General features: G+C 40.0%; 1 protein-coding gene across 2 annotated transcripts in view; it reads left to right on the forward strand.

Moving 5' to 3' along the window:
* The window catches only part of LOC137609184 (junction plakoglobin-like), a 66206-nt gene that overhangs the window by 25162 nt on the left and 26239 nt on the right, over window positions 1–14805 (forward strand). For both annotated transcript variants that reach the window (XM_068336015.1, XM_068336016.1), the window contains exons 3-7: window positions 210–443; window positions 6676–6929; window positions 8324–8562; window positions 10890–11091; window positions 11179–11323. In XM_068336015.1, the coding sequence (XP_068192116.1) occupies window positions 210–443; window positions 6676–6929; window positions 8324–8562; window positions 10890–11091; window positions 11179–11323 (1074 nt within the window). The remainder of the gene's footprint in view (window positions 1–209; window positions 444–6675; window positions 6930–8323; window positions 8563–10889; window positions 11092–11178; window positions 11324–14805) is intronic.

Raw genomic sequence — 14805 nt, forward strand, 5'->3', positions numbered from 1 at the left:
GTGATACCTGGTGATGTCATTTGAAAGAACTTTATTAGCTTTCATCAGCTGGACCAATGACAACTGGGTGAGATACTATAGCTTACGACATCATCTTCATTTTAAGCACATGTTACTGCAGTTCTTTCATTCAATAGTAGTAGTATTAGTGGTATTAGTTGTAGCACGTCATGTTGTACCAGATGGCAGTCATGTGTTCCTCCTTGCAGTGAATGAGGCGGATAGTGTCATGAAAGTGGCGGAGTGGCAGCAGACCTACTACGCCTCAGACTCTGGCATCCAATCAGGAGCAACTACAGTCCAGGATGATGAAAGCAGCACTGAGTATAGTGGCTGTAAGAAGTACATTGGCAGTATTACCACCAGTACTAATGCTACTCCTACCTCTGCCACTGCTGGAGTAGGAGGATCCACAGCTACTGGTGTACTAGAGAGCCCTACAGGTAGGATCTTCAGCAGCAGAAGAGTCATGATGTCACTAATTGATGTGCTTGTTTTTCCTTTTATTGTCCATATTGGTTATAATCATCTTATACTTTCTCTCTGGGCATCAACAGATTTCTCCACAGTCTTTATTGTTGTGTATCTTTTTTCCCCCTGCATTTCCAGCTTTAATTAGAGTAAATGGATTGCTGTAATATATAATAGAATGGCCCATTTGCTGGCTAATAACTATTTATTTTCTGAAATGTTTATTTACTTGGAAGTTATCTGTCTGTATGTCACAGACTCCATTAACACATTTCAATGAAACCTATAGTCATCTTAGTATTAATTCATAGATGCTTTAAATAATAATATCTCCTTACAATTTCATTTTATTTTGTATGAAGCTATAATCAGTTTTGTGCACAATCCATCATATGAGAACTAAGATTAGTAAAGCTGCCTAAAATAATGTTCCTCTAGCCAGCCTACCAACTAGCCTTCCTCAAGAGTGACGGTATACATGAATGATATATTCAAACCAGCCTAGTCAACAAGGTCTGCATTATTTTCTAGAAAACCAGGGCAGGATGGAAAACTGTTGGGATGCGAAAGAAAGACAGAGAAGAAAGAAAGTCCACTTAATATCCCCTATGGGGAAATTGTCTTTTTCACTCCACACTACAATTACATGCATATACAAATTGTGTTAGACCATGCATACATACAGGTACAGGTACAGGATACAGGTAGTATATGAGTAACCTTACAGTGAAGGGATACATGCAATGAGTATAGTGGGACCTATGGATACTTCAAAATCCACAACCAAGGCTACCAAAGAAACATGTATTGCCTCAGTCTTCCAACAACTGTGCTGAAAAATTTGATGGAGATTGATGGACCATGGCAACAACACTACAGACTGGAGGAGCCAGGACAACAGGGTGATGTCGTCAGCATCCATGTGAGATTGGGTACCAACCCCAGATTGGGGACCAACCCTAGATAGATACAAACAACCTCAACACAAGAGCTGCTGACCTGAGATGAAAGATTGAAATACTGAAGATGATGTCAAATACCTTCAGAGCAGCTGCCAGAGGCTGTGCATGCTGCAGTAAGTACAATCCCAATGGGAATTATCACAGAAAACAATACGCTGACACACAGTACAGCAACAGTAATCATCAAGGGATCTATGGTAGGGATAGACAACATGCCAGAGAAGCATTACAGTCCATCTAAGAGATGATTAGAAGCCAAGATAAAGGCAATAAGGAGCGAGGTCAGCACACGAGCAGAGCTGCAGAAAGGAAACATGGTGAATAAAGCAAGTAGGAGTGAATAGAAGCTGTCAATACAAGAGGCACTCAAAACTGTCAAACAGAGACTGACAGCTCTGGTCATCAGGCTACAGAGATACACTAAGGAGATAGAAGCCAGAAGAATGAAAAAAAGTTCACTGAACCAGCTAAGGTGTTCTCACAGTGGCAGGGAAGTAACAATAGACCCACCAATGAAAAAATTCTGGAGGAGCGTATAGGAAACTCACACACCAATGCCCAATGGTTAGTGGATCTCAGAACTGACTAGAGCAACCTAAGAGGAAAACAAAAGGAAAAAGTGACCATCTCAATGGCAGATATCCAAGAAAGTGTGTGAAAGTTAATGAGCTGGATGGCACCAAGCCACAATATGATCCACACATACTGGCTGGAGACGCTAACAACACTCTTAGCAGCATGGAAGTGGAATAGCTGCTGACAAGACTAACCCAGAGTGGCTAACTATGGGTAGGACAGTCCTAATCATGAAGGACCCCCCAGATGGGACCCATCCCATCCAACTACTACTGATAACCTGTCTTCATGCAGTGACAGTCCAGCCAAGGAACTGTGTGACTCCAGCTACCACACTGACAAACAACTGCTCACTAACCAAACAAGCAGAGTGGTGGTGGACAAAGAACAAAAGAGGGCAGTGGTGATAGATGTGGTGAAATCAGCTGTCATCAAAGTCAGGAAGAAGGAACACATAAACGTTGAGAATACCAGGGATTGAAAGAACAGCTGGGACAGATGTGGAAGGTCAAAGGTAACACGGTATCTGGTCTACTGCTACAGAAAAGTGTAGCAGTAGACTTCAAGTTTAGTCCACTGAGAAGCTCTTCTTAACCATTATTTACAATGTACGAAAATAGTGTTATTCAAATCTAAACTGAAAAGGGACAGAACACAACTTTGGTGGCAGACTGACATTCAGTACAACCATATTCATATTCATTCATATCTAGATGCATTTGTTTTTTTCTTCATTCTTTCATTCATTCATCTCCTTGAAGACATGATGGTCTATCATCTTGTGTTCTGCTACTTTATTTGAAATACAGGTTGTGTGTCATGTTGGGGCCTATCAGATCTTGCAGTGTAAAATAATCATCTTAAAGGTCCCATATTATGATTTTTTTTAATTCATGTCATTCAGCTGCCAGATGTCCAACTACATTGAACTGTCTGGCCCCAAAGTGATCCGTGGTCCTCAATATCTTTGACTGAATATTGATAGTCACTTCCGCCCCGAAATGCTCTGTGTTAATGGATGTGCCTCTGTGCTATCTCTCTCAACATCTCCCTCCCCCATCGGTTTCGCATGCGTTTTGTTTACATGCACCACGTGAACGCATGCACACTAGCGTTGGATTGATCGCCATAGTCTGGAACTTTTCTTTCAGTAACTTTGTTACGATGTATTTCATTATTTCTCCTGTGTTTTTCTCTGTTGTTAATAAGCGTTGATTTCTCTGCACTAAGTGTGGAGCTGCTTTCTCGGTCAGCCGAACGTGGCTCCATGAGTCATTGTGTAAAATCTACACGAGCTGATCCTACCGAGACCACTGTTAAACATCGCGAAGGATTTAAAACACACAGTGTTTGCAAATGGGACAAAAGTCAGTGGGGATGACAACCAATATTTAAAGGACATAATTAAAGCTGTTTCCCGACAATCGTCACAGACAATGAGAGATTGCTTGCTCACAACACCGGGGAGCAAATTTAATGCAGTCTAATAAAGTGTTACCGGTAAGCGTTAAAACAAAGCATGTGAGCATATTGAACTGCTGGCTCTTGGGCGCCGTCCCTACTTGATCTCCGTCCATTAACCTACGTCACAATGAGGAGGAGGAGGAATGTATCAATATAGTACTCCACTCATACTCATAAGAAACTATAAATAAGATAAAAAGGTGCTCTCTCTCTCTCTCTCTCTCTCTCTCTCTCTCTCTCTCTCTCTCTCTCTCTCTCTCTCGCTCTCTCTCTCTCTATCTCCCTCTGTGTTCAGTTCTTACGCTCTCAGTGTGTGTGTGTGTGCGTGTGTGTGTGTGTGTGTGTGTGTGTGTGTGTGTGTGTGTGTGTGTGTGTGTGTGTGAACTTATCCACCCTTTGTCTCTCACAAGGTTGGGAATGAGTGATGAATTCACATATGGATTTCTGCCTGGATTATTTCACATGCAGGGTTTATTTGACTGGTGACAGCGAATATCTATTAGGCTGTAAATAAAGGGTGAGGCTGTGTGTTTATGAGCGGTGTAGTCACTTAAGATATACACAGCTGTGTTCGCTATGACGCTGAGGATACACCTTTACGCGGGGACACACACACACACACACACACACATGACTGAAGTAGGTCTAACTAGTTAGCCAAATGCTAGCTGACTTCAACAGCTTGTGAGGAACTTTCAGTGTGTAGGTCTGAGACGGGACATTACCACACACTGCTACCGTAACCTGAACAAGCTCCACTCAGGATAGGTCAATTATGCCCCACCTGTGACGTCACATGCGGCGCTTTATGAATCTGATCATTTTGATTCTGTCAGCCAAGAATTCAAAAAGATTCCAAATATTTATTGATGTAAGAAGCATTTGCTTTCCAGATTGTAGTATTTGGTAGGGTTAGGAAGGACCACCATGTATGTGTAGAGACCTGAAAAAATGTGGGTTGTTTTTATAATAGGACCCCTTTAATGTGTGACACTTATCATATAATCTATGTGGGTCAGAAAATATATACTTCTGACATTCACATTATTATACAAGCTGCAGCATTGCCAGATGTAGCATCGCTAAGCTTGTTTACAAGATTTAAAAATCAATGCATCACAAAGCAATTTAAATAGCATTCAATAAACTAGATTAATTCATGTCAAGCTATTTTTTGGAAGCACCATACCACGGACAGACGGACAGACAGACGGCCTGCACCAGGAGGAACCCGGGACCCACTACACGGGTGTAAAATGTAACACTCATGACATCCTATCCATGCATGCATTGGACAGGGAAATAGAAAGAGTGCAGGTTAGACATTTGCTGAAGAGTTAATAATGGTTAATACATTTTGTTTACAATACTGAAGTTCCTTTTTTCAGTATTTAGCATGTTAAGTTTAGAATTAATTTAGAATTGAATAGAATTGTAATTATTTTTCATGAATATTGTGACAAAGTATGGATGCTGCAGATTTTGTTTTTCATGACTAATATTAGATGACATAAACACTGACTTTGTCAAAGCACATAAAATAATAGAAACTTCTCCACTCCAGCGGTGTGTGTACACAACCTTCCTTTAAATGCCGTTTCTGGATCTTACTGGGCAAAAGATGGACAAATAATGAAATGAACACAGAGCTGCAACCTGGCAAATATATAGTTAGAACATAGTGGCATGATGATATTGTTTATTTCAATGAAATCTCTCCCACAGCCAGCACTGCTCCTAGACGATTGTACAGTCACAGGATTCTCTGGATCCTCTTTGAAAAAATGGCGTTTTGACTGACATAGAAAAACTGATTTCAGTGTGCATGGTTTATAGAGATTGTGTGAGCTCTCCCTAGCTGACCTGTTTGCCTGGGAATTGTGTTACTGTGCAAGAAGGCAGTGAGATCATGAAACAAGGTAATGCCTCTTTAATCGGAATCATCACATTCAAAATGACCTTATTAGAAAGGAGAAAATAAGAGCGCATCCTCCCTCAATTTCTGTAGCTAGTTTGTTTTGTCAATCTAGCTACAGAAGTTGAGGGAGGATAATTTCATGATAATTTAGGTGGATGAAGAAACTCAATAGTTATGTAACAAATCATAGCAAGTAAATTGTATCTATCAACATCACAAACAAAAGTCCAGTGTAAGCAAATGGGTAAACATACATGTGTTCTAAAGTTTCAGCAATTACTTTCCTTTATAAAAGATTCTTTATTTTAATGGAATTAAAATAAAATCATAAGTGTAAATACATATAATCAAGGCAGAATTCACTGGTCCTTTCACAACGACTTTGCTGAGAACAAGTTCTAACTTTTCAGTTCTGAGGGAAAGACAAACCACAAGGATTTATACTAACTCTAAATGAAAACTCTTAACTGAATAATCAGCTCTCAATCAGAAGGATTTTTATGCCTTGACCAGCCAAATGTGTGATTGTTTGCATAGGCCTGTTCTTCCTCTTCATCAGCTAAATATTGGAGAGTCTTTACTCACATGCATTCATTTGGAAGTGTTGGTCAGGGGATTTGAAGACGATACAGCCAAACACTCGACCAATCAAATAACACATACTGTACTTCTCCCCTTATTTAGATGAGTGAGGTTGTCGAAATCCACCTGGTACAAGCACTGGTGTATTTCATTTTATGCCTGAAAAGGCATACTAAACACAATCCCTGTGCGCCATGTGTCTTACCTTGCACCCAGATTACATGGCATTTAATGAGCGAGGCTGCCATGGTGTGCAGACTGTTCTGGGAAGACCCGAGGAGTACCATATGGTGTAAGGAGATGTAAACAGGGGTCAGTGGGTCCTAATAAGTCCTAAATTACCCCAGTGAAGTATTCAAGTTTCCATATAGATTTAGCAATGTGACAAATCTCTGAATTTTGGTGGGTCAGATGATGACTGTTGACTGATGACAGATGACTGATGAATTCCCTCACTGCCATCAGAAAATGACCCATACATTTGGTCCCATCATGCCTTTCTGGACAGTCATGTTGTCACTCCATGACCATCTTTTAAGATTTTTATCTTATTTTATCATTCAGCCAAATTAGAAAAAATAGGAAGTTCCCCAGTAAGTTATGTTCAGACAAGTTTTAAATGTGTTTTCATTTTTAATCTTCAGAGTTTTGGTAGTGTAAACATGCTCCCTCTATCTCTGTATTTTTATCTCCATATGACAGATTTAGAAGGCCAGTACTCACTAACTCGGGCTCAGCGCGTCAGGGCCGCCATGTTCCCAGAGACCCTCGTAGAAGGGGAGGCAGCCATGCCGGTCCAATTGGATTCTACACAGCAGAGCAACGTGCAGCGACTGGCAGAACCTTCACAACTGTTAAAGACAGCTATTGTCCACCTGATAAACTACCAGGATGATGCAGAGCTGGCAACCAGGGCAGTGCCAGAACTCACCAAGCTACTGGCAGACGATGATCCGGTATGACAATGTCATATTGAATTTCTTTATATTGGAGATTTCAGACTTGTGTTGTTGTCTTACAAATACAAATGAAGGTTCATTATGAAAATACCTGTTACTGAACTGAATCAGCAGGATAAATAAATAGTTTATTAACAAATTTGCGACACTTTGGTGGTGACAATCTTGATTAAGAGTCAAAATGTACAGAATGACCTCTATTAGTGAGGGACTGTGATATGTACGTCATATTCAATGGGAAAGAAAATGTTTATCACCGGAGCTCAGGGACAAACAACTTTTCTCACAATCATGTAAAAGTACATGAAAGAATCTGAGAAATCGCAGACCTGGCCCCCTCAGATGTCCCTTTGTGAACATGAATTCAACAATATTTCATGATGGCATGAAAAAAATATCCCCATACAGTTATTAGTTTTGCATAGAGTAGGCCTTACATTGATACTAGACCACTGATGCGCTTCATATGTACATGTGCTGATTTTCTGAACTATTTTTAGCTTCAGTGTCACTTGGAAATGGACACAGAGGTATTGGCTCTGAAGATGATACTCTGTGTTCTTTCTGTTTGTAGGTATCTTGATGTTTTACTCACTCTATAAATTGAAGGAGAGGGTTATGATGTATTATGATGTATGCATGGCTTTCTCTCCCTGAAAGAGACATTATCAGAGCCTGGCTACATGGTTAATACTGACACCTAGTGGATAGATTCATATTAGTTCAATGTAATCACTTCAGAGATACAAAAAAACAAAACAGGTACTTTAGTACATATACAGTAGTTCTGTATACCTTGCACCACTGCCTTAGAAGAACAAGTCTTTTATGACTCTACACATCTATTTTCTCTTCTTTCCAGAAAGTGGCAGCTTTTAAATTTTATTTCTGGGGAGGCAAAACTTGCAATTCATGTGACCAGGAAGAGGAAAATTGAAAACGATACCGCTCAAGAAGCAGCTACTGTTTTTTGCTGTAACATCAGATGTCGCTTAAAACTAGAATTTGGTTTCTATAAATTGACAAAAGACCTGAATAACTTTAGGAACATCTGGTGTTACAAAAATGTCCTATGCACTTTAGTTGATGACCACCTCACTTTTGCAAACTTCCTGTTATAATGCAATAATTCTTATATTGTATTTCCCTTTGTTTCTTGGTGTTTAATGTTTTTGAGTGTTTCGTATTTTTGAAATTTCATCTGATGAAAATTTGTAAAATGTTCTAAATGTTCTAAATGTTCTAAATGTTCTACATGTTAAATGTGATTGAAGTTTGTTTGGAAAAGATGTTTTGAGGCACTTAAATGCTTTCATCTAATGTAAAACTGCAAAATGTTTGAATGAGATTAAAGTGTTTTTGCAAAAATCAAAAAAATCTCTTCTTTCCAGGTTGTGGTGAATAAGGCTGCCGTGATCGTCAACCAGCTGACCCGTAAAGAAGCCAGTCGCAGGGTGTTGGTGCAGTCTCCGGCCTTGGTGGGCGCCGTGGTACGCACCATGACAATAGCAGTTGACTTGGAGACAGCCCGCTGTGCAGCCAGCGTGCTCCATAGCCTGTCGCACCAGAGCGAAGGACTAATGGCCATATTCAAATCTGGAGGGATACCAGCTCTGGTCCGCATGCTAAGGTAGCAGCATATCTCCATCCTCATGTATTTCCTCTTCTGTTTAAGTCGATCCTAAACCCGCTGGGTTCAGTCCAGTTACAATACATGTCAGACACAACTGATATATTGGTAACCTGGTATTATACTCATCTAAAGGTTGTTAGCTTTTATATGCCATTTATTCCTTCTTTAACAAATAACTATTTCCATCTAATATTCAAGTAATTTGATCAATATTCATGTGATGTAATTAAAAACACAAATATTTGAACAATTCAAAACTCAAATTCCCTCTGTGGTGATCTCATAACATCACTTAACAACATATCCGAAACCGCAGTGTGACTCCTTTGAAGTACATATTAATTTGTTCATTAATGGTCACTTTTAAAAGCCCTCTTATTACTATTATGTAATCTTTTTTTACTTAATAGAAAGAATTAAGCGTTTCAGGAAATAACAGAAATAACACTTAACTGCTTAAACCTGATGCTGGTAAGATTGTGAAAATGGGTGAGAATGGCTGCATTTTGAAAGTAACCATCACAATGATGCCACCATCTTCCTTCAGGCCTCCTTCGAAGCTCTGGAACACATGATTGTTCACCGTCTGACGGCGCTGACAGCAAAGCATCCAGAGGTCAACTGTAGCAGATGACATTTGCAGGGAAATGTCAAGTTTTCAATTCCAGCTGCAGAATTAATCCCTCACAGTGTGGTTCAACCGAGGAGGATAATTCAAACTCCTAATTAATTTGGGAGCTTAATTCGCCCCGAAAGTGATAGAAAGCTGAATAGAAATACATAAAATGGAAGTGGCTCTGAGAGAACATTTATCCGTGAGACTATTTGATATGGACATATAGCTTTTCTCCCTTTCCTTTTTTAACTCTATTATCACTCTCTCCAATACTTTCCCCTCATTTTTCAGAGTGCTGCATTGTTGTATGTCAACCTCTGCAACCACCTGCACAATCAGGTTTTTGTGGGTATGAGCTACTATGTGGATGCACACGCAAATTTCTGACTGCTCGTGTCTCTCACTTGCTGAGGCTTTTGTAACGTACATCTTACTATAACACAAGGAATCTGTTGTGAAAATTATTCAGTAAGTTGTACATTTCTAGATACATTTGAATTCTGTTCGTGGTCTACCCACACACAGAGTCATATTCTATTATATAAAGGTTTTTATACTTTTGCATTGTTATAGAATATGTTGAAAAGCAGGTTATCTTGCCAAGCAATCGGGATCACAATATGTTACAATTAACACATTTTTAATAAATAATAAGTAATGTATAACCCATGACAATTTAACATGGGAATAACACAAGGTTGTACATCACTCCTCTAGGGCCATTTTCTTTAAGTGTATATACATATATATATAGCTATATATATATAGCTACCAAATCAGTGAAAAAGCAGAAATGTTTGCAGCTTTGTACGTGCGAAGACTCAACTGGCTGCAGAGCCACTGACAGTTGATCCGTGCCTCAAAGTGGTTTGAAAATAACTCTTAATTATGCAAATCCTGTTTCAATGCACTTCTTATTAAAGCATGAAGTATGTGATGACTTTGTAGTAATTATTAATCAGAAGGATATTGGGAAGTTTCTAGGTTCATCTATTTATAGGTATATGAAACATAATTTTCAGTAGCTTATCTTCTATTTATATTAGCTTTTATTTATTACGTATCATCACATGACTGATAAATGTGGCATAACATGAATTCCTGAGAGAACAAGGATATACTTACAGTATCTATTATGCGACTCCATTTCATATTTAAGGTGGCCCTGGAGATAAGGACAAATCAAAAGAGCCTACCTAATGTTCACTGAGATATTTCAGAGACTAAAGTGCTTGGAAACATCAGCATATTTCACATGGCCAGAAATGAAATGGTAAAACAGACTAGTCAGCTTTATTTCCTCTGTGGGTGTTCAGTGTTGGAGCAAGAAAAGAACATTATCATCCATACACTGTATTTATCTGGAATTATGGGTTGCTCAGGAGACATTTATAGTTAGGTTATGAGTTCACAAGGTGTGTGACTCAAAACAATGTCGCACTAATTCATCTGGTTCTGACAACCATGAACACCCCCCCCCACACACACACACACACACACACAACAAATTTTAGAATTGCTCTGTGATGAAGGGAGTTTCTGAGAGCAAGCAACACTAACTGCCTACCGACCTCATGTCTTCTCAACTCATAGCATGAGATTGGTTGATGATACATCAAACCAATCTCTCGGAAAATGTATACCCCTTCATTTTATAAAATAATGATATTTCTTTCATCTTTCTATTTCCTATTATCTCACCATGCAGTTCGCCAGTGGAATCAGTCTTATTTTATGCCATCACCACACTCCACAACCTCCTGCTGCACCAAGAAGGGGCCAAGATGGCTGTACGTCTTGCTGACGGCCTTCAGAGGATGGTTCCCTTACTAAAAAAGAGTAACCCCAAGTTCTTAGCTATTACCACTGACTGTTTACAGCTTTTGTCTTATGGCAACCAGGAGAGCAAGGTGAGCTTTATATAAGGTGACCCTTGTGCCCACATATTTAATACAGATTTACACCTAATTGGTTTTCATTTCCTTTTCAATTTTTAGTTGATCATTTTAGCCAATGGAGGCCCAGAGGGTCTGGTGTTCATCATGAGAAACTACAACTATGAGAAACTTTTGTGGACCACCAGTCGTGTTCTGAAAGTACTGTCAGTCTGCCCCAGCAATAAACCAGCAATAGTGGAGTCCGGTAAGTCAGACATTAGTACAAGTTAACATTCAGGGCACAGTTTCAGAAATCTAGAGAGGTTAGTAGACATTCACTTAGGGTTGGGGTTGCTGTTAACATTATAATTGGAAGCACTACATGAAGTGGGTTAAAGTTTTCCCACATTCATTTAGCATATCGTGAATTTAAGAAATCAACCATCATGTCTCTTTTCCTTTAAAAACCAGGTGAACCAAAATGTGGATTTTTGCTGCCGTATATTTTAACAAATACACAGGATAAGATGTCATTATCCATTGTGCCATAATCCAAAGTCAAACACAATCAGAAGTGCCTGACCAAATTAAACCAGTAAGCATACTGGGTAACTTGCTCACAAGCTACCAACCGATAGCCCAACAATAATCCAAGTGGGCCGTCCAACAGGAGTATGCAGCATGTCATGGGGTTATCAAGTGGGCACCTTCTTTCATTGATGCTTCCTATAAGTTTGGCCCACGACACCTTAGGATGGCTCAACAATGCCAACCAGTATCCTGGAATCACCCTCCTTCAAAATGCCACCACATTACAACATTTAATGCATCAAATAACCGACCTAGGCATGGTCTGCCCCATTTATGTTCCAAACCGTGACCCTCCCAGTGCACCCATCTTTCTTTCTTTGCCTGGGACATTGCCTTTGTTCATCTTATTCACCTTCTGCCTATGGATTTCTTTCATTACAATTTTAATTTTTTTCCAGTTTCAGGAAATTCATGACATGATTCATGTTAGATCCAAAACAGGGGGGAGTTGAACATTTATGAGGTTGTTCTGTGCTGGCCTTCTGAGATCTGAATAGGATGGACTGGTGCAAATTGCACATGTTTTTTTCTACATTTGCACATTCAGAAATTTCCTTACACTATTCCCAAAACCTGGCCAGCCTGCGACATGACCAGAGCATGAGTGTAAGATCACACAAGGAAAGTATATAGCTATTGCATTTATCCTAAAACACTGTATCTTGAACTGAATAGAGATAAACCAGGCACAGAAGATGGAATCATAGCCTCCCAGACTTTCCCCCAGAATGGATCAGAACGGGACAGCACAGTCACACAGTGGGTAGTGATGTTACCTCACAGAATACGACTCTGGGATTGAAACAGAGGTTGTTTTTCTTTCCTGTGTTTCAATGATTGTCTCCAAGAAAAGAGGGAAGTGCATCGAGGAGTTGGAAAACTCCTAGCCATGTGAACTGAACATTCGAGATAAAGACACATGCCTTATTCTCAGATGTTGATTCAAGAAAAACACTCAAAGCATTTTCAAAGATGTGAAGGCTCAAACTGGAGAGGTTACTGCTGAAAAAACCTTTGTAGCAAGCCATGGTTGGTGTGCTACATTCAAACAACGTTCAAATCTGCGCAACATAAAACTAAGTTGTGCGAGTGCAAATAAGAAGACTGCAGATGAATTCCCTGCTACCCTGAAAGAAATCATTGATGCCCAAGGATACGCTCCTCAGCAGATCTTCAACATCGATGAAACTGCTCTTTTGGAAGAAGATGCCAACCTAGACTACACCAGTTGAGAGAAGAACAGTGTGTCAGGGTTCAGGGCAGTCAAGAATTGACTCACACTTATGCTTGGTGGAAACATGTCTGGAGACTTTAAGCTGAAATATGTCCTTGTGTACCATGACCATAGTTTTTCTCTGGACACCATGTCATCAGCTTTCTCCAGATCTACAAAAACACAATGCAGCTCCCTCTGGCCTTCTCCGTACTTCTCTATCAACATCCTCAAAGCAAATACTGCATCTGCAGTACTCTTTTTTGGCATGAAACCATACTGCTACTCACAAATGTTCACTTCTGCCCTTAGTCTAGCTTCCACTGCTCTTTCCCATAACTTCATTGTATGGCTCATCAGCTTTATTCCTCTGTAGTTGCCACAGCTCTGCACATCTCCCTTGTTCTTAAAAATGGGCACCAGCACACTTCTCCTCCATTCCTCAGGCATCTTCTCACTCTCTAAGATCCTGTTGAACAACCCAGTCAGATCCTTCAATATTCTCTTGCTTCTCAAAAATGCATCCACCACATATGGATGATTTCTACCCAGATGTTGAGGTGGAGTATATCCCTTCAAATACCAACTCTCTGATGCATGTGATGGACAAAGATGTAATTGCCATGTTCAAGAGGTAACTGCTGAACCCACAGTCAAGCAATAAAACCGGTCAGTACGGAGGACACGGAGAAAAAACTACGCAACTTCTGGAAAGCTTACAGCATCTATATGACTGCATCAACATCAGTGATGCTTTGTGGCGTGAGTTCATGCAAGTAAACATGAATGGGTATCAAGATCCATGAATGGAGATCAACAAGAGGCTGCAACTTAACTTAGAGGAGGAGGTGTCTGTAGGTTCTCAGTTATCCAGGTCATTGTTATAGCTGTTTAAATCAATCCACTGGACTTAAAGAAAGTTTCTTGAAACTGTTTCACCTCTCATCCAAGAGGTTTCACACCCCACAGGGTTAAAAAGCTGGGACAAGACCAGCCACCTTCAGAACTGAAGAAGCCTCTTTGATGAGAGGCATAACGCTTTCAAGAAACTTTTCCCTTGAACTCTTAAAGTCCAGGTCAGAAGAGGAAGATATTGAGGACTTTCTTGAGTCACACTCGGAGAAGCTGACAAATGATGACCTGCTAGAGTTTGAAGAGATGAAGCCTGGAGTTGTGCCACTTCCTATAAAGAAACTTGAAACCAAGTTGCAGCAGCTGCTTTTTGGAAGACCAAAGAAGGTTGAAACTTTTCTAGGGTCAATACCCAACTGTTGAAACATTTTTGAAAGTGTCAACAGGCATTCACAATGCTTTACAGTGCTCTCCGATAATCTACGGTGAGAACAAGAGGAAGACAACTCAGCCATTCTTTAAACCTTGCTCTTCGACACCAGTCGCTGAATCCTCTGCAATGTCTTTTTCAGCACCTGTCTCTCCAACAATACCTTCCAACTTATCAGCCTCACCTGAACTTGCATTCTTGAAAAAAGGTAAAGTAAAAACTGATACAAACTATTGACCCTCTTTTAGCAGATACACCCTTGACTGCAGTCAGACCTCTGAGTATGACATCTCTTAACCAGGCAGGCATATCTGGCTTGCCATTTTTGTCCATTATTGCTAACAAAACACAAGCGCTTTCAGGTTGCACAGGGATTTGATCTGAATTACTCTTTTGAAGTGCAGCCACAAATTCTTGACTGAACTGAAATCTTGGTTTAGACATGGCGACTTCAGAACATTGACCTTGTTGAGCCACTTCTGTGTAGCTTTTGCTGTATACTTGGTGCCTTTGTCTTCATGGAAAATAACAGTTCTCCTAAATAGTAGTTGTCTTGAACACAAAGTCAGATTATTCTCCAGGATTTGGTGCTATTTCCCGCATTTATATTCCCCTCTTCCTTTGCAAAACGTCCATGACCTGCTGCTGAAAGCATTCCAAA

The sequence above is a fragment of the Antennarius striatus genome, chromosome 16 (assembly GCF_040054535.1).
Source record: "Antennarius striatus isolate MH-2024 chromosome 16, ASM4005453v1, whole genome shotgun sequence".
NCBI lineage: Eukaryota > Metazoa > Chordata > Actinopteri > Lophiiformes > Antennariidae > Antennarius > Antennarius striatus.